Raw genomic sequence first — 21,093 nt, 5'->3', positions numbered from 1 at the left:
TTTTGTAGAGGAGTTTAAGAATATTATTCCTTATTCTTGTAATACGGTTCCTGTGTCAAATGTGTCATCTAGTTCTCATAATGCTATTGCTACTCCGCAGGATCCATCTGCTACAATTTGGTCAATGGATAGGGGTGTAGGTTCTATGGAGGCTGTTTCAGAAGCAGAAGTCTTTTCTTCAAAAAGACCAGCAATTGTTCCTGGCAATGTCAGCAATTTACCTAATGCAAATTTTAAAGAGTCCATGCCCTGTTTTTTGTCTCCTTTGGGTTTCCATTTACCTGCCCATATTAAAGATAAGATATGGAAAGGAGAATTTGTTGATATTCTCTCTTTATTACCATTCAGTAAAGAATCTTTAGAATTGACAAGTTGGAAGAAGAGCATCGCAGGAATATTCCTAAATCTTTTTCCAATTGGTTGCAAGGTTTTGGTATTTTTTCTAGTATACTTTGCGAGCATTTTCCGGATAGGAGCCCGGGCCTTTTTCAGCATATTGACTTTATCCAAGAAGCCTATAGGTGTTTTTCAGGTTTTTCTTGGTTTCAATATGATGAAGCGTTTCGTCAAAAAATGTACATTTACCCAGGTTTAAAGTGGGGATCAAAGGATGTAGGTCTATGGCTTAATCTTTTCCTTCCATAGAGGCCGGTGCTACCAAGACTAAGTACAGGTAATGTTTCAACTATGCCTGCAGTTCCTTATAAAAAAGATATTTGTTTTTCTTTTAATGACAGTCTATGTAGATGGCCTGCTTCATGTAAGTACAGGCATGAGTGCGCTCTTTGTGGCGGATCACATCCGGTATCTAAATGTTTTCGGAAATTCTCAGCAGCAAACCAGCAGCAGCCTCAAAGGGAATTTTTTTCTCAAAAGCAATCTCCCCAGTGAATTTAACAGGGATGCTCCCATGGCTGCAGCACTACCCAAATCGGCAGACAGCGGATCTTATCATTGGAGGTTTTTCTGAGGGTTTTTTAATTCCTCAATTTACAGGTTCAGGATGCACTATGGTGGACAATTTAAAATCAGTTTCTGATTTACCGTCATTGGTCGGTCAGAAATTGGATGCGGAGATTGATCTGGGCAGAATTTCTGGTCCTTTTGATTATCCTCCATTTCCCAATTTTCGTTTATCTCCTTTAGGTTTAGTACCTAAAAAAGAACCCAATTCTTATTGTTTAATTCATCATTTATCTTTGCCGGCTGGTTCATCCCTGAATGATCAGATAAATGAGGAATTATCGTCGGTATCCTATGCATCTTTTGAGCAGGCGGTGCAAAAGATTAAATTATTAGGTGGTTCGGTGTTACTAAGAAGCAGATATCAAATCTGCTTTTAGGCTTCTCCCAGTCCATCCTAGTTGTTTTCATTCTTTAGGTTTTCAATTTCAGGGAAAATTTTATTTTGACCACTGTCTGCCGATGGGGTGTTCCTTATCTTGTTTTTATTTTGAAGAGTTCTCCACCTTTTTAGAATGGGTAGTATCCGTTCGTTCTGGTTCCCCATTTTTGATTCATTATCTTGATGATTTTTTATTTATGGGTCCTTCTGGCTCTTCCCAATGTTTTTCTTTGTTTAAAGCGGGACTGTGTGTCCCAGCAGACAGCGCGGCAGGACAGGAAGAGGCACAGACTCCCATGGGAGTCTTTGCCCGGAAGTGGGTGTAAATACCTGTCTTTGACAGGTATCTCCACCCCCCTCCCCCCTGAAAGGTGCCAATTGTGACACCCGAGGGGGGGAGGGTTCCAATCAGCGGAAGTTCCACTTTAGGGTGGAACCCCGCTTTAAGATTTTCTCGGATACCTGCAAGGAATTCGGTATTCTTTTGGCATCGGAGAAAACAGTGCTACCAACCACCTGCATTGAATTTTTGGGTGTCGCCATTGACGCAGTGCAGCAGGAATTTCGTTTGCCTTTGGAGAAAATTGATAAAATAAGGAATCTTCTTTTGTCTTTTCTCAAAAGGAAAAAGATGTTATTGAAAGAATTGCAATCATTATTAGGTCCTTTAGCCTTTGCTTCCCGTGTATTGCCTGTCAGTAGAGTTTTTCTCGTTGGCTTTATTTGGCGACTTCGGGTTTTAAAAACCCTAAATCTCATATTAGGTTGACTGCTGATTTAAAAGAGGATTTTTTGGTTTGGCTTAAATTTTTAACGCACTTTAATGGGAGAACTTTCTGGCAGGAGGATTTCGTCCTGGACAGAGATTTCTGCTTATTTACTGACTCGGTGGGATCAGTTGGTTTTGCAGCTATTTAGGGTAATCATTGGTGCGCCTCTTCATGGTCGACGAGTTGGGTAGACAGGGGCCTCTGTAGGAATATTGTTTTGCTAGAGCTATTCCCTATAATTGTTGCCTTAGAGATTTGGGGTGATCAATTTGCAAACAAGCATATCATTTTTAGTACTGACAATAAGGGCGTTTTGTTTGCAGTTAATTGTCTATCCTCCAGGTCTCCTCTGGTAATTGTTAATAATAATAGTTAGTTAATTATAGTTAATAATGGTTTATAAATGCCTTTGTCTGAACATATGGATTAAGGCCCGTTATATTCCAGGTAAGGTAAATGAGACGGCTGATGCTCTTTCTCGTTTGCAGATGAGGGTGGAATTGCGGGGGTTCCAGGGGCGGACTGACCATTGGGCCACTTGTGTCTGTGTATACTGTGTGATTGTATACTGTGTGTGTATACTGTGTGGCCCCATAATGTCTGATTGCCTGGGGGCCCCATAATCTCCTATTGCCCGGGGGCCCCATGAGTTGTCAGTCTGCCCCTGGGGGGTTCTATAGATTTGATGGGGTGCATCTTTCGGACATTGGCCTGGACATTATGAATCTTGCTTTTCAGTCATGCATTGAAAAGGCCGCGTGCTGGGGTGGTGACAGGCGGGTTTGAGGCAAACCCGTCCTGTCTTTTGGGGTCAGTTTTGTAAAAAATATTAAAGGCAGAATTGTTTTCAGCGTGAGTCTTAGTGGCTGAGCTGTATCTTTGGTAATAGTTGGTATTGAGTTATTTATATGCTAAATAAATGAGTATGGTTTTACTATTTATTAAATATATTGATAATCCAATAATATTGCCACGGCCAAGTTTTATCCAATAAAGTTTATTCTAAAATTACATGTTGTTTCGATTGTGTCTTTTTGTTCATAATGTCCGGGCATTCCTGCCTTCAATCCCATAACTTTTGCACAAACCAATCAATATACTCTTATTGGCAGTATGTATTCTGCTACATATCTTTAGTAAACATATCGGCCTAAATTGATGAAGAAATTCAATTTTTTTTTATTGAATATGTTTTATAGCAGAAAGTAAAAAATGTTGTTTGTTTTTTTTTTCCAAAATTGTTGGTCTTTTTTTTTTGTTTATAGCGCAAAAAATAAAAACAGCAGAGGTGATCAAATTTCACCAAAAGAAAGCTTTATTTGTGGAGAAAAAAAAGGACAAACGTTTTATTTGGGTACAGCGTCGCACGACTGCGCAGTTGTCGGTTAAAGTAAAAAAAATTGCCTGGTCAGGAAGTGGTTAACAAAGGTTTTAAATAGAAATTACTATTTTTTATGTGTGTTTATTTTTTATAATCATTTCCTGCTCTCCGCTGATACCACCTCACTGTCTTATTCCCTGGAGACAGCGGGACTAAAAGAAAAAGAAAAAAAAATAACAGTTCTCCACGGTGCACACTGGGAAGTGTAGTTCACAGCTGCTAGTCACGTGTCACGCGGAGCGCCGCGATAGGCTAGAGAGCTGACACGTGGTTGGGAGAGGTCGGAAATCGAGACGGCAGAAAAAGATCAAGCTTGCGAGATGTCTCTGAGGATGTATATGACAACGGTGACCAGTTCCCGGGAGGTGAGGCGGGACGGGGCACCATGGGGGTCACCTGGTACTGATGCAGACTGGGTGTGCTGCAAATAGCCGTCATTGGGCGCTGGCAGGGCGCTCAGTCCTACTGCAGCATCTTGTTGGCTTCCAATGACTTCAGCTGTCCATCAGTGTATCCCTCATCACATTGATTCCTAAAGAGGCACCAGCAGTCCTCCAACTTCACTGCCGATGTGTCATCTGTCACCATTGCCACTGCTGGGACACTCCATTCTGATTCTTGTCATCATTGGCCCTATTTGGTGTACTTTGTTCTGTATTGATTCCTGGATGCCAGCAATTGTGAAATCACCTTATTACAACATAAGGGTTGGTCATAGAAAGCATACTCATGGGGCCAAGCTGCTTTTGTTTTATTTGTCTGATCGCTGAGAAATGAAAACATTTTGAAACGGACTCCATTGGCGCCTCCAAACACTATTCTCATATCTCTGATTATACCAAAACTGCAGCAGTGCAGAACAACCAATCAGCTTCTAGCTTGAGCATGTTGAGCCAAGTATTGAAAATGAATACTAGAAGCTGATTGGTTGCCATGCACAGATGCTCAACATATGCAGCGTTTTTCTTTTTCTCTGAATATTTTTACTTCCACATTATGTGGTGACTCTTCTTCTATGTCTGTCCTCTGCGGTCATAATGGTGACATCCTTGTTCAATATTTGCTCTGTCATATTTACCCAGCCATTTCCTCTTCTGCAACCATACCAGTACCAGCCAGTATTCGTTACCGCATCATTTTTTTTTCATTTCAGCCCTGTGATACTTTTGACATTTTTTTCAGGCAAGCAGCACAGTACCCAAATACATTTTATATTGTTTTATTGCAACAGCTTTCTTTTGGCGGTATTTTTAACCAAAATTGTTTTGGGCTCTTACTTTTATAAAGACTCGTTCAGACGGGTGCCGAGCCCGCCCAACCCCCCCCCCCCCCGCGCTAGAGCCCCCATCCCCCCCCCCTTGCTAGAGCCCCGGCGCAGAGCCGTTGTGCCCCCCGCGCTAGAGCCCCGGCGCAGAGCCGTTGTGCCCCCCGCGCTAGAGCCCCGGCGCAGAGTCGTTGTGCCCCCCGCGCTAGAGCCCCGGCGCAGAGCCGTTGTGCCCCCCCCGCGCTAGAGCCCCGGCGCAGAGCCGTTGTGCCCCCCCCGCGCTAGAGCCCCGGCGCAGAGCCGTTGTGCCCCCCCCCGCGCTAGAGCCCCGGCGCAGAGCCGTTGTGCCCCCCCCCCGCGCTAGAGCCCCGGCGCAGAGCCGTTGTGCCCCTCCCCCACCCACCGCGCTAGAGCCCCGGCGCAGAGCCGTTGTGCCCCCCCCCCCGCGCTAGAGCCCCGGCGCAGAGCCGTTGTGCCCCCCCCCCCCCGCGCTAGAGCCCCGGCGCAGAGCCGTTGTGCCCCCCACCCCCCGCGCTAGAGCCCCGGCGCAGAGCCGTTGTGCCCCCCCCCCGCGCTAGAGCCCCGGCGCAGAGCCGTTGTGCCCCCCCCCCGCGCTAGAGCCCCGGCGCAGAGCCGTTGTGCCCCCCCCCGCGCTAGAGCCCCGGCGCAGAGCCGTTGTGCCCCCCCGCGCTAGAGCCCCGGCGCAGAGCCGTTGTGCCCCGAGCCCCGGCGCAGAGCCGTTGTGCCCCCCGCGCTAGAGCCCCGGCGCAGAGCCGTTGTGCCCCCCGCGCTAGAGCCCCGGCGCAGAGCCGTTGTGCCCCCCGCGCTAGAGCCCCGGCGCAGAGCCGTTGTGCCCCCCCCCCGCGCTAGAGCCCCGGCGCAGAGCCGTTGTGCCCCCCCCCCGCGCTAGAGCCCCGGCGCAGAGCCGTTGTGCCCCCCGGCGCAGAGCCGTTGTGCCCCCCCCGCGCTAGAGCCCCGGCGCAGAGCCGTTGTGCCCCCCCCCCGCGCTACAGCCCCGGCGCAGAGCCGTTGTGCCCCCCCCCCCTGCGCTAGAGCCCCGGCGCAGAGCCGTTGTGCCCCTCCCCCACCCACCGCGCTAGAGCCCCGGCGCAGAGCCGTTGTGCCCCCCCCCCCCGCGCTAGAGCCCCGGCGCAGAGCCGTTGTGCCCCCCCCGCGCTAGAGCCCCGGCGCAGAGCCGTTGTGCCCACCCCCCGCGCTAGAGCCCCGGCGCAGAGCCGTTGTGCCCACCCCCCGCGCTAGAGCCCCGGCGCAGAGCCGTTGTGCCCCCCCCCCCCCCCGCGCTAGAGCCCCAGCGCAGAGCCGTTGTGCCCCCCGGCGCAGAGCCGTTGTGCCCCCCCCGCGCTAGAGCCCCGGCACAGAGCCGTTGTCCCCCCCCCTTGCGCTAGAGCCCCGGCACAGAGCCGTTGTCCCCCCCCCTTGCGCTAGAGCCCCGGCACAGAGCCGTTGTCCCCCCCCCCCTTGCGCTAGAGCCCCGGCACAGAGCCGTTGTCGCCCCCCCTGCGCTAGAGCCCCGGCACAGAGCCATTGTCGCGCCCCCCCCCCCCTGCGCTAGAGCTCCGGCACAGAGCTGTTGTCCCCCCCCGCGCTAGAGCCCCGGCACAGAGCCGTTGTCCCCCCCCCCCCCCCCTGCGCTAGAGCCCTGGCACAGAGCCGTTGTCCCCCCCCCTGCGCTAGAGCCCCGACACAGAGCCGTTGTCCCCCCCCCTGCGCTAGAGCCCCGGCACAGAGCCGTTGTCCCCCCCCTGCGCTAGAGCCCCGACACAGAGCCGTTGTGCCCCCCCCCCCCCCGCGCTAGAGCCCCGGCACAGAGCCGTTGTGCCCCCCCGCGCTAGAGCCCCGGCACAGAGCCGTTGTGCCCCCCCGCGCTAGAGCCCCGGCACAGAGCCGTTGTGCCCCCCCGCGCTAGAGCCCCGGCACAGAGCCGTTGTGCCCCCCCGCGCTAGAGCCCCGGCACAGAGCCGTTGTGCCCCCCCGCGCTAGAGCCCCGGCACAGAGCCGTTGTGCCCCCCCGCGCTAGAGCCCCGGGACAGAGCCGTTGTGCCCCCCCGCGCTAGAGCCCCGGCACAAAGCCCCCGTCCCCCCTGCGCAAGAGCCCCGGCACAGAGCCGTTGACCCCCCCCCCCCCCTGCGCTAGAGACCCCCGGCACAGAGCCGTTGTCCCCCCCCTGCGCTAGAGCCCCGGCACAGAGCCGTTGTCCCCCCCCTTGCGCTAGAGCCCCGGCACAGAGCCGTTGTCGCCCCCCCTGCGCTAGAGCCCCGGCACAGAGCCGTTGTCGCCCCCCCTGCGCTAGAGCCCCGGCACAGAGCCGTTGTCGCCCCCCCTGCGCTAGAGCCCCGGCACAGAGCCGTTGTCGCCCCCCCTGCGCTAGAGCCCCGGCACAGAGCCGTTGTCGCCCCCCCTGCGCTAGAGCCCCGGCACAGAGCCGTTGTCGCCCCCCCTGCGCTAGAGCCCCGGCACAGAGCCGTTGTCGCCCCCCCCTGCGCTAGAGCCCCGGCACAGAGCCATTGTCGCCCCCCCCTGCGCTAGAGCTCCGGCACAGAGCTGTTGTCCCCCCCCTGCGCTAGAGCCCCGGCACAGAGCCGTTGTCCCCCCCCCCCCTGCGCTAGAGCCCCGGCACAGAGCCGTTGTCCCCCCCCCCCTGCGCTAGAGCCCCGGCACAGAGCCGTTGTCCCCCCCCCCCCCTGCGCTAGAGCCCCGGCACAGAGCCGTTGTCCCCCCTGCGCTAGAGCCCCGACACAGAGCCGTTGTCCCCCCCCTGCGCTAGAGCCCCAGCACAGAGCCGTTGTCCCTAATATTAGGTAATACACAGAGGGAGCAGGAGGTGGAGGAGTCAATAGGCAGTTTGCATACAGTGAGAGGAACAGGACAAGGGGATTGATGTACGAGATAAGGGAGGGTAAATACTGTATTTAGTGATGTATAACACACACTTTTTTCACCCTGAAAATAGGATGCAAATAGTGTGTGTGTTATACTCCGATACTGCAATCTGGGCTGCCTAGGAGGGGAGGGGGAGCGGACGAGCGCCATCAGATTACATACAGCGAGAATCTCCTGTTTGCTCAGCGACCTCTGTAATAGGAAGTCCTGTCTCCTGGGCTAGCATTGGACCGGTGTTCTGTCCATCATAGAACTTTGTATTAAAGTAAATAGGAGATTCTCTCTGTATGTAATCTGACGGCGCTCATCTCGCCCCCCTCCTGTCCCCTCTGAGGCAGCAGAAATCTGATGCTGTAGATGGGCACTGATCAAGCTGCATTGATGGGAAATTGTGAGGCTGCAGGTGAGCATTGATCAAGCTGCATTGATGACAATTGTAAGGCTGCAGGTGGGCATTGATCAAGCTGCATTGATGGGCAATTGTAAGGTTGCAGGTGGGCATCGGTCAACCTGCATTGATGACAATTGTAAGGCTGCAGGTGGGCATTGATCAGGCTGCATTGATGGGCAATTGTGAGGCTGCATTGATGGGCACTGACCCTTATTTTTGCTTCAAAGTTCTTTATTTAAATTTTTATTTTTTTCCAAAACTTCCCTCCTAAAATGAAGGTGCGTGTTATATGCCGATAAATATGGTAGTTAATGGTCACGTACAGGGACAGGATGGAGCGGAGATGTATGAGGAGGGTGGTGAAAGGGTTAAAAACAATCCCAAAATCCAGCAAATACCTGTACAGTCTGCTGCTGCCTGTGATCTTCTTTTTTTTTTTTTTTTTTTTTTTTTTTTTTTTAAACCTTCTCCTGACCACCAAGTGTGTGCGCATGTATACCTATATATTCAGCAGGAAACGTGGGCCTCAATGCATCCAAACCAGTCCGAGACTGTTTGCTGAGAGCTGAAAAAACTGACAGGCAGACCTGATTGGACAACCCATGTAAAAAGGGGGCCTAAGGCCTCATGCACACTGGATGTTTTTATAGCTGCTGTCTTTGGCTTCAGGCGTGGTTTTTATTTTTTTTTATTTTTTTTATTTTTTTTCTTCTCTCCAGCCAGTAATGTTATCCTTAGTGTCCATGCACACATAGGCTCTTATCAGCGTTATCTAGCTGGAAAAAAACAAATAGTTTTTCAGCTGTAACGCTGCAAAAAAAGTGTCTATTTAGCGTTTATGAGCCATAAGCTTAAAGCAGTAGTAAAGTCTTTTTTTTTTTTTTTTTTTTTACTTGTACCTACAGGTAAGCCTATAATAAGGCTTACCTGTAGGTAAAAAGAATATGTCCTAAACCTATACGGTTTAGGAGATATTCCCCTTGCATGCTGCCTCTGACTTCAGCGGCACATGCACTCCGAATTTCCCGGCTGAAAGGTTTGGCGGATGCCGAATAGAGGTCTCCCACATTCATGCACGGGAGTGACGACATCACAGCTTCAGCCATTCACAGCGTTGGAGGAAGAAGCGCTGAGAGAAAATGTCAGATCCCTCGGCGTGGACCGAGATCACCTGCTGACGCCTCGTTCTAAGGTAAGTATTTCATAATGAGCTATTATGCGGCGCATACTAGCTCATTATGCCTTTTGCCTTACAAGTTTAAAAAAAAAATCTGTGAATTTACTACCGCTTTAAGGCTGGGTTCACACCGGAGCGATGCGGGAACGCCGCGAATCCGCTGCGTTTTCCCGCATCGCATGCCTCCCGCCGGCAGTTCACACTGCCCTATGCGGACTGCAGGGAGTGTCAGTGAAATGTTAATGACACCCCCAGATCAGTTCGCATATCGCAGTGCGATCTGCAAACTCGGACAGGAATCGGATCACATGGTGTGAACACCCATGCGATCCGATTCTGCTGCGGACCAAAAAAAGGGTCCCGTGCGAGTTTGCGGCGGGTGCGATGCGAATTCAGCCATACTATCTGTATGGCTGAACTCGCATCGCACAGAGATCGGATGTGATTTGCAGTGCGGTGCGAATCGCATCCGGTTCTCACTGCCGCAGCGGTGTGAACCCAGCCTGAGTGGGAGTATAGTTTTACTAAAAAAAAAAACTTAAAAAAAAGTTGAAAAACTCATTCTATGGCTTTCTACTGCTAACGCTACTATATAACATCCAGTGTGCATGAGGCCTGAATCTAGTCTGCCTCCCAAGTACATAAGTGATGATTGCAGTTAGTGAACCTCATCCAAGGAGTTCATTCATTTTGAATACTCTATGGTCTATATGCAGAGAATCATGAAATTTAGAAACCTAGCCAATGGCGATTCCTAATTTTGTTGTTTTGACAGCTCTGAATGTGTATTTTCGGCTCAACAAATATTGTGCAATTTGTCAGTTCACACGGTTTGCTAATCTGCTTGCTTATTACGGATAGTCATTAAGTAAATGAGTAAGTAAAATTTCTTGTCAAAATACAGTGAAAACCCAGGCCTTCTTTCAATACCTCAGTGCTATGGAGCTAGTAAGTCTAAAAATAATATAAACCATTCAATAACCACAGTGATTCAGTAAACCGCAGCGATTCAAAAGTGTCAGCTGCCGCTTAAAATGCAATAAATTGCCAAAAAAGCAGTCCATACAATATAGTAAAATGTGCTTCAACAAGTATCCCTAATTACTAAAGCAGCGCTACTGTCATTACTTATTAGAGCTGGGCAGTTTTCTGAAAAAATAAATAAATCTGTGATTAAAAAAAAAAAACCCAGATTCACGTTTCGAACCGAGTTTTTATTTATTTTTTTGATGGACACCGTGTCGGTCCTGAGGAGTTGCGGACAGGAGTTTTTAGGCAGTGCTGTGGCTTCGGCCTAGTCCATGGCGTCCGGCCTCGCCTAAAAACTCCTGTCTGCAGCTATTCAGGACCGGCGCAGTGTCTGCGCCAGTCCTGGTGAAAGGGAAAAAAAAAAAATTGATTTGCTGAAATTTTTAATCGATTTGACCTCCCAACTCGATTCAAGATTTAAATAGATTTTTTCCCCAGCCCTATTACTTATTATGACCAGCTTTCATACGATAAATCACACATGAGAAAAAAGTGAATGACAGATGGTGATAAAAGTCCAGAGAGACACAGATGGTGATCCTAATGTGATATTGAAGATGTGCTCCTCACACCAGAGTCCTTAAGACGTGTGTCACCAGAAAGAACACATCAAGCCTTGATATGTTACCAAAGAAAGTCATCCACATCATGGAGGGTGTCAGAGCTGTACTGGATATCTCATAGGTACTCAGATAGAAAAAAGTTCACAATAGCATAATTCCGTTTTTCTTATCCCTTTATTCATCTCAAATGACAGGCTCCATAAAATCTAACCGTAAGATGGTTCTTATCTCATCAGCATTTAGAAGGTTTTATTCAGCGTCCACCGCTTGCTTCTGGTTGTCTCTTCCTGGCCGTGGAATGCAAAACGGCACTTCCGGTTGCCGTAGGGTCACGTGCTGACGCGTTTTGTCATCATGACTTCCTCTGAGGGAGTGGCCTTATGGCATGGCATCCCGGTTTATATATCAACAAGTTGCAGCCTTAGCATTAACCTCTTAAGTACCAAACCGCTCATATCTACAAAATTGCACACAGGCGGCCATCACCACTTAACTTTGGAGATCAATATGTAATCCGCATAAAGCTTCACATAACTTGAATACCTAAATTCAACATGGGACATATCTAAGCCCAGGCCGATATATTACTCAATCAAAAGTACATATACAATACATCTAAATTATAGTAAATAAAATAAATAAGCATGTGATTTAGGTTTCTAGTGCATTTACTGCAGGACTATTATAACAGTATTATCACCCCTGTACTTCTCTAGTGCATTTACTGCAGGACTATTATAACAGTATTATCACCCCTGTACTTCTCTACCACATAATTACTAGGATGTGAAAAACACTAAAATGAACAATGATTTTATATATATATATATATATATATATATATATATATTATTTATTATTATGTGTGTTTAACAGCTCATATGTACGGTATATAAAATCCATACAAAACTATATTTTAAAAAAATGCATATAAAATTACAAATATAAAAACGCCATGAAATATAATTAAATATGGCAGGATAGCTTCAATGGTCGCTAATGAAGCAATTTATAGCCAACTCCACATTTAACCATTTGGTGGTGAGAGAGTCAATTTAATAACCAGTAAGTTTCACGTTTGGAGAGTTCCCTGACCGTATTGGAACCTCTCCACACTGGTTTTACATGGTCTACTAAATAAATAATAATCGAATAAAATGTCTTATTTATCATCTAGACAAAGGCGCAGCAGCAAGACATAGTTCGGGTTTTGGACACTTCTGGACGGCCCTATGAAACAGTGGATATAGCCGCGGACAACAGTTTACGAACAGAAATGAGAGAGAAATGTGGCAACCCCAACGCACTTCCTCCTCAGTTGTTCCTGGGTGACAAGTACCTTGGGGTAAGAGTTCTGATTATTGTGTTACTTCATTACCTTGAAGTTTCAAGTTTAGACATATTTTTATATGTTTAAGCAAGCTGGATTTTAAAAATAGATTTTGTATAGAGAATCTGGCATGGGGATTTCAGCCAGAAGCAACCTTGATTAGTAATGAATTCCACTGATGTATTGGCTCAGAAACTTTGTGTGATAGTTCATTGCTGGTATTCCAGAGGAAGTGGCTAGATCGTTCTGGTGCCTATGCCAGGATTGTGTTTTTCATTAAATAATAATGAAACATTGAAAAGGTACAGCAATAGCAAAAAGATAAGCGCACATGGATCTCGTGCAATAAAAGGAGCTACATTTCTAAGTATTAATTATTATTATTATTAACAAAGTGGCCAATCCCAAATTCCCAACTGTCAGATGCAACCTGCACATTATGCAGGTTGCAGAGATTAGAAGGTGGCAGCGATAGCTGTCTCTCAGTGGTGCCTTCAGGGACTTGGGGTTCAAGCTGAATTAAGGAAGGGGAATAGGGATTACATTTAGAGGTATTTCTCCCTTTTTCAAGCTTACCAAGGAGAGAATTCCCTTGAATTTCCTTGTCCCCCTTTTTGCTATAGCTTGCATCCCCATGTCCTTGGAGGCACTGCCAGGGACGACTATCGTCTCCACAGTGTAATCTGACTGTTTAACTTGACAAAGGGAAATCCCTCCAAATGTGTTGCCTGGTCCGACTTCCCAATACAGTTTACACGTTGTGTCCTTGGAAGTGCTGCCAAGCGATGGCTATCTCCACCATCATGTAATCTTTCTATTGAGTATGCCAGTGCCTAGTCCCACTCCTTGATTCAGTCTGCACAGTGTCCTCAGAGGTGGCACTGAGAGACAGCCAGTGCCACCACTTTTTGATCTGTCAGGCTTGACAAAGAGGAAAATCCTTCAAAATACATTTCCTAGTCCCCCTCCTTGATGCAATTTACACCAAATGTCCTTTCTAGGTGCCACAAAGAGACCGCTATTGTTCAAAATACATTTCCTAGTCCCCCTCCTTGATGCAATTTACACCAAATGTCCTTTCTAGGTGCCACAAAGAGACCGCTATTGCCACCACTGTGTAATCTCTGTCAAGTTTGATGAGGGCAAATCCTTCTAAATGCACTGCCTAGTCCTCCTCCTCCAGTGGGAAAGCACTCAGGCTTTCACATTGGGATTGCAGATAAGGCTTCTTTCAAGCGCTTTACAGGTGCTTTTTTAACGCTAAAGCAACTGAAAACTGCCTAAAAAATGCCCCGGTGTAAAAAGAGTCTTAGAGCAACTCCGTGCACACTGCACAAATGTCAGCTTTCTGTGTTTTGTGCTCAATACTTTGAGTCTGCCCTAAAAAAACAAGCATGCAGAATAGAAAGTCAGAGTGAAGTCACAGTGCCTATGCACACTTCAAGGGCAGCATGTCAGAAAGTACTGAAGCTGTTGAAGTTGCATGACAGTCAAGTGGCTAGCATTTTCAGAGCGGTCAGTATGGAATCTTTCATATTCCCTTGCTAAGGGCTTGTTCAGATCAGATGTGCAGAGACGGTAGGTGGTAAAAGCAGGCGGTTGCGTTCCACCCCCACCGCAGCTGAGATGCATTCGATGGGAAGTACGTAGCCTTTTAAAGGTAATGGGGTCATACCACAATTGCATGCAATGTACACGGTTACGGCATAGTGGTTTGGCCTGTTTAGGGTTAAAGCAGGCAGTTAGGAGGTGACATGTCGCCTCCTGTGGCAGCCAAAAGAGGAAACCTTTTTTAGCAAAGTAATTAAAAAAAATATTACCTTTTATGCATTGTGTTTTACTGAAGCTCTCACTAAGGCGGGTCATAGATGTTGCAAATTCTTTTCTGCAACTTTAGGTTGCAGGTAAGAAAATAATTTTGCTTTCCCCATCAACACTGAATGTGTTGATGCGGGAATCCCCCTGCAGATCAATTTTTTTATTTTTTTTTCTCCTGGTGGGGGGGGGGGGGGGGGGTCTATATCCCCTTGCAGTAATTGTATGCAAAAATCTGGCATGCTGAGTGTACCCAAGTCAATTGATGGTACAATCAGCCAGCCTATACATGGGTCCCTGTTGAACTGGCTGAGATTCAACCAATTTGTGGCAGGCTTGAGGGTCTTTATCGATGAGCTTTCGTTCACATCAAACAGGTTTTGCAGTCCTACACAAGTCTATAGGAATGCATAATCTCCTTCAAGCTGCTCAAGATGTCAACTGCAGTTCTTTTTATTTTTTTACATAGTTTTTATTTTTTTTATTTTTAATTTACATCTGGGTGAAAAACAGACATTAGTACATCCAGTTTACCTAACATGGGGGGGGGATGCACAAATGGAATACCTCCCATATAGACTATCCTATACCCACAGTTGATCCAGAGGAAGGCAAAACGACCCCAATAAAGCATGATCCAGATTGCTCCATCGGGGGAAAAAAATTCCGTCCTGATCAAGTACACGTGACTGAATTTTAATTGATATCAGAACTGTTTCCAGTTAAAATCATTGATGCATGCCCTAGGGTTTCTTTCTTCAACACATGCATGTTGAAGAAAGTCAGAAACCTCAGAACTCAGATCAGAGCTGCTTTTCAGATGGCCAGCATACGTTCTATACTGGATTTGATTACATTCTAGCCCCATTACTGGGCAGGCACTGGCAACATCTATTGATTACAATGGGCTATTTGTTGGCAGCTCATTAGTCAATAGATGCAGAATGCTGTGTTTTTACGATGAAGTAAATTTAAAGCGCGGGCTGGCTTCCTGAAAGCAGAGTATGGGTGGGGGAAATGGTTTTTTAGAGCTTCAGCATGAAGGTCATATTGATCAGAATAATGCTGTGTATGACATGGGGATTGTATATAGTGTTTACTAGAAAGAAGGGCAAAGTGGAACTGGTTCAGAGAAACATCTTGCAGAGCAGGAATTTGTAGTTTAAGTGAGAGTCTACAATTCCACATTGGATTTTTTAAATAAACACTTTTTGGTTGATTTAGTAAAACGGGACAGTACAAAATGTGATGCAGCTCAGCATAGTAGCCAAGCACCAGATTTTGCACTCTCCCAATTTTAGTAAATCAACCACTTTGAATCACTTTTGCTGAAGGCACACAAATAATTATTAATTTTTTATGAATACTTTTTGTTACTTTGTGGATTATTTGGTAAATTTTTTTTTTTTTTTGTGCACATTAGCATTATGAGAAACATAATTTTACCTGCTAACTAAAAATGAATTCATTAAAGACGCTGGGAATTCTGTGACAAAAAAAAAACATGTTGATTAGCTTGCTACGTGAAGGAGCCTACAGCACACAATTGCACTGAATGCCATTCCACTCCTTTATTTTTATGAAGATTATTATCTACTGCCAACACGTCACCCTTGCCAATTTTCTGTTTACATGTGGAAAGCAGATTAACAGGCATGCATTCTTACCCAGTAGCCTTAGTACAGACATTTCACATTCACTGAGTTGCAGTGAAAAAAACACCGTAATGCTTCATAAAATAGAGTCGAAGGTTTCATATTGTCAGTTGCATATCTTTTTAAAGGTTAAAAACGCCCCACCCCCCAAACAGCTAAATGTATAGCGGGATTTTTTTTTTTTTTTTTTTTTATAGGAGCAGTTTTACCTGCAAAGAGAATTTGTAATTCTGAGAAGCCAGTTTTCAAATCTAGACACCCCTGCCAGAAAACCTAGAGACCCACACGTCCCATAAACTGGCAGAGACATGTAGCAGCCTGTGCATGCATGAGATCTTGAGCTAAAATGATACTACTTGGGATGTGACGTAGACATCCCAGGAGGCAGTGGGTCGTCTAATCAAGGATTCAGGAAATTGAACACTGCAAGGCGAAAGGGAAAAAAAAAAAAAAAAGTGTTAGAAATTTTTTTGAGAAGCCAGATCAACAGAAAAGCTTTTCATGGGTGAAGGTCTGATTTAAAGGAGAAGTTGGCCATACTTCTCCTTTTTGGTCACAGCAGTGCATTTAGTTCTGCATAGCTGTGATACAGATTTCAGTTGACAGCAGGCTAAAGTCTGCTGATGTCAAATCCAGTCTCGGCTCCTGTGGGGATCCCAACAAAAATGTCAGGATCCACACAGATGCCTCAGCCTCTCAGTATGCCAATGAGTGACTGACCCAGCTACTCCAGCCCCTGCACAGTCCAGCGCTCCAGTGAGCATTGGAGGGGTAGAGATTAACCCTCAGAGCAAACCCGAAAGATCAGTGGTCTTTGATTGCTCAGTCCTCACATGGGATCAATGCTGCATCTACATAGGGGAGTATAAATGTTTTTTTATTTATTTGTAAACTCGTACTTTCTTAAGATAGCTGGTTGTTGAGGAGTCTGGCAATAAATCTAAAAAAGATTGCTACGTTTTTTTTTAAATCAATCAGTCCACTGTAAGAAAAATTATCTACAAACGGCATACAAGCCACTGCTAATTTGCCGAACTTGCTGCCCCAGAAATTTTATTCCAAGAGCTGACTGATCACTGATGCTAAAAGAAGTCTCCAAAAACACTGACATTTCTTCTTTCTCTCTCTCTATGTTCAACTGTACACGCAAGCTGGTCGGCTAAGTGACCCATTGGCTCCTTATCTCTCTAGTGATTGGTTAATTGGTACTGCAACATATAGTTCACATAGGTTGCCAGATTTTGATCTAGGACCTCATCGGCTCCTGATCACTGACATGTCTTCACCTACGTGTTGATTTTCGCTGGTTTCATCCTTCCCACTTTGTCTACAAATATAAAGTTCAATGTTGACTTGCACATGCAAATGTTATGTACACAGTACATAGTGTCTGTCAGCAGATGCTAAATGCAGCGAAAAGGGAAGTTCTAGTGAGCTCATATTTTAAAGTGTACCTGTGATCAGAATTTTAAATTTTGTTTTTACTGTATTTCCACATTATTTCTAGAGTATTCCTTAAATTGATCAATCTTGGAGTTTACAAACATTGTGACGATCCCCACACATTTATTTCTGTGACATGTATTCACTATGCCCTGTGGGTAGGCACTGCTGTGTCACATATCTCACAGAGCCTGCCATCTGAACTACAGAGGTGCTGAAATGAGGTGGAGTCGGTACAGGGATAAGTGCTTGCAGGCAGCAAGGTACCATGGGATATGTAGTCTTTAGAAATAGAAGAGGAGAAGCTGATGTGGTAGAAAGAGATGGTCAGCAGACAAGCAGAACTCCCAACGTAAATTTAGTAGCTTATATTGGATTGTCCAATATATCTGTTGTTTGTAATGCTATTACAATGCTGATGTTATGCCATGTGTAAAAAGCAGGCGCTTAATCTTAATACAACCTTTTATAGACTCAAACACCATTTTAAATTAAACATGTAAAGAAATGGATACCACACTCTCAAAAAAATCTGACCACATTCCATAAATCAAACAAAGTGTGTTCCCATACCACATATTTTATTCTTGCTTGTGCTCCTCCACACCACTATGCAAGCCACTGCAAGATGAAGTGTGAATTCACCACATAATAGCAATGCACACTCACCAAAAGGTATTAAAAAAAAAAAAGTCAGTATGCGCTTCATTTAGATTCAAGCACTATGATTTCCTCTTTATACCAGGCATGTGGTCTGCCAGGATGCCTGTTTGGAACCCAAAGACTTATATATATATATATATATATATATATATATATATATATATATATATATATATATCTCTCTCTCTCTCTCTCTCTCTCTCTCTCTCTCTCTCTCTCTCTCTCTCTCTCTCTCTCTCTCTCTCTCTCTCTCTCTCTCTCTCTCTCTCTCTCTCTCTCTCTCTCTCTCTCTCTCTCTTCTCTCTCTCTCTCTCTCTCTCTCTCTCTCTCTCTCTCTCTCTCTCTCTCTCTCTCTCTCTCTCTCTCTCTCTCTCTCTCTCTCTCTCTCTCTCTCTCTCTCTCTCTCTCTCTCCTCTCTCTCTCCCCCTCTCTCTTTCCCCCTCTCTCTTTCCCCTCTCTCTTTCCCCCTCTCTCTTTCCCCCTCTCTCTTTCCCCCTCTCTCTTTCCCCCTCTCTCTTTTCCCCTCTCTCTCTCTCTTCCCCTCTCTCTTTCCCCTCTCTCTCTCTCTTCCCCTCTCTCTTCCCCTCTCTCTTCCCCTCTCTCTCTCTCTTCCCCTCTCTCTTCCCCTCTCTCTTCCCTCTCTCTCCCAGCCAATAGGCACAAAAAAGCATTTACATGTGCCAGCAGCCATATAGTTTAGTACGCTGAAAACGCCTCTACTCTCCCTGGGGCAAGCTTGTGTTCCAACAGCCGAAGATGGTCAACAATGTGACATCACCACTCTACCGGAAATGACAACGAAGACCCTACGTACGGCTGCCACCCTGGCAATGCACCACCCATACAAACCCCTTACCTTACTCCAGCAGGTTCATTCTAGAACTGCATCTGGTCCCCTGCCCCTCATGGCACAGATCTCTATCCAGTCATATGATCAGCTCCCAGCGCCGGCTTCAGGGTAGCAGAGGAACAGCTCAACGAATACCCCATCTAAAGACTATGGGTGACATCACCTCCAGGACATTGTAGTCGTTGTCAGCAACCTCGCCTCTTCACTGAAGCCAGCCACTGGCAGATCGGAGTGCCCAGGGAATAGATATGTATACACCTCTTTCCTGTACAGAGTAGTTAATATAGGGCAGCGATTGCAAACCTTGGCACCCCAGATGTTTTAGAACTACATTTCCCATGTTGCTCAACTTCACTGCAGAGTGCATGAGCATCATGGGAAATGTAGTTCCAAAACATCAGGGGTGCCAAGGTTCACCATCACTGGTATGGGGCATAGAATGAGGGTGGGAGCAGGTTAGATATTTTTTCAAAACAATTATTTTCGTTATGGTTGGAGTGTGGTGAGATAATTGACATTGTAGGGATCTCGGAGTGGCCCAGATCAGTCAATTTCAGTGCAGATGTCTCCATGCAATACCGACAAAGGATTTATTGCTGATGTGGGGTGTTCTACAATACTAGAACGCCCATGTCTCACAGATGGCCCATAATTGTGATGACCTCGCTGTGTAAATCCAATTACGTTGTAGGTGCTAAGAAAAAAAAAAAAAATCTTAAAAGGGATTCTCAAATGTATTGTCTATTGCATTTATGTTTTATTTATATACTGAACCTATTTTTCCCCATTTTATTTGTAGGGCTATGATGAGGTAATGGCTGCAGTGGAAGATGGTGAATTGAAGAAATTCCTAGGAGAAAACTAGGACTTTATCTCTGCAGTAAAGGTGGAATTAATATCGGCAATTCTATACTTCCAGAGCTTGCTCCCAACACGCCTTATATCATTCCCTAGTATTCTGTAGTCTACTTAAGTAGTGTAGCTTTTTTTTTTTTCTTTTTTTTTTTTATTGCTAAGACCTTTTGTCATTCCAGTTTTGCAAAAAAAAAACATTCCTAAATTGATCACCATTCCCAGAGTAGTGCAGTTAAACTGGAAAGTAAGAAAAGAGACCATTGACTGCCTTCCAATGTTACAGAACCCCTTTATTTCTGCTGGCGGCTAAGCGGTCATCTGTCTCATCTAGACTGTGAATTCAACATGTATATTTCCTGCCAAAGAGGAAGCAAGTCTTCCAGACTATTAATAAATGTGTTTCTTATCATCAAGGTTCTTGTTATTTGCATGCTGAATTTTTAAGATTAGATAAGTAAATTGGTATCTAATGATCATAATAAATTTGGCACACAACAATTTGTGGGCTGATATTTAAAGACTGAAATCACACTTTATTTTTTGTTCAAGAAATGTAATTTTGCTTGTTTATAAAGTTTCTTTTGGCTAGTTTATATACTAATTTTCTTATATTTCAAGGTAAAAACTGTCTCTTCAGATCATTTTACTAATATATACCGTATTTATCGGCATATAACACGCGCGGTTGTATAATAACGCGCACCCCAAGTTTAGGAGGGAAATTTAAGGGGAAAAAACGTACATTTAAATGCCCATCAATGCAGCCTTATCAGTGTCCATCTGAAGCGTTGTCAGTGTCATTTGCAGCCTTGTCCTGCAGCCTGTCCATCATTGCAGCCTTGTGCATCGTTGTCCCCTTGTGTTAATTGCAGATTTTATTTTTAAAAATGGCACCGCCGACATGTCCTGTGTATCTCGGCCGCGCCCGGTAGTTCTTCGGCTCTTCTCGCGGCTTTCTGCCGTGCTTGGTGGCTTTCGGCCGCTCCCGGGCATTCTTGCCGGTTCGCCAAGAATGGCCGGAAGGCGGGCGAAAGCCGCCTAGAAGCTCAAAATTGCTCAGAAATCGCGGAGGAACGGCGTATAACACGCACCCGCGATTTTTCCCCTGATTTTAAGGGGAGAAAAGTGCGTGTTATACGCCGATAAATTCGGTACTTTCCGCATTTGTTTGAATTTTTACAACCCTAAACCAGATGCAAGCTATTTTTTTTTTTTTTCCAGTAATTTACCAAGGAGGATATGGGCAAGTCACATAGCATCTTCTATACCAGGGATATGCAATTTTTTTTTGACTGTGTCTCCATGTCCCTGAGAATACAGTATTCTTGCTTGGATGTCACAAAAATAGGAAGAGCGGGACATGTCCTCCAATGAGCTAACAGACAGAACAAAAAGGCACTAATTTTAACTTTTCTTCACTCTTATTAAAATGAAAATAAAATATCTGGAGTTGGGCTTTAAAGATAAAGGTCACAGGTGGGTTTTGGATAGGATGGAGAAGGTTCAGGTTGTATATCAGGTTTTTATTGTTAGAAATTAGAAGATGCGCCAAATTTTGGTGTCCGAAAATGGTGTTTTCTGCATTTTGCAGATAAAGAGGTGGCGATAATGGTGCTGAAAACTCAATTCTACTGTGTTTATGGTGTGATATTCATAGGTA

General features: G+C 45.8%; 1 protein-coding gene across 1 annotated transcript; it reads left to right on the top strand.

Moving 5' to 3' along the window:
* Nucleotides 1-3,695: 3,695 nt before the first annotated feature.
* Nucleotides 3,696-19,846, top strand: SH3BGRL3 (SH3 domain binding glutamate rich protein like 3). The gene is made up of 3 exons (XM_077481051.1): nucleotides 3,696-3,861; nucleotides 12,000-12,167; nucleotides 19,378-19,846. Exons 1-3 carry the CDS (start codon nucleotides 3,817-3,819, stop codon nucleotides 19,441-19,443), a joined length of 279 nt encoding a protein of 92 aa, XP_077337177.1. The 5' UTR covers nucleotides 3,696-3,816; the 3' UTR covers nucleotides 19,444-19,846.
* The last annotated feature ends 1,247 nt before the right edge of the window (nucleotides 19,847-21,093 follow it).

The sequence above is a fragment of the Lithobates pipiens genome, unplaced genomic scaffold, assembly GCF_037356315.1.
Source record: "Lithobates pipiens isolate NorthernLeopardFrog02 unplaced genomic scaffold, aLitPip1_a1.2 Scaffold_16, whole genome shotgun sequence".
NCBI lineage: Eukaryota > Metazoa > Chordata > Amphibia > Anura > Ranidae > Lithobates > Lithobates pipiens.
Note: the sequence above shows the minus strand (reverse complement) of the source record. Positions and strands in the feature narration are given on the sequence as shown.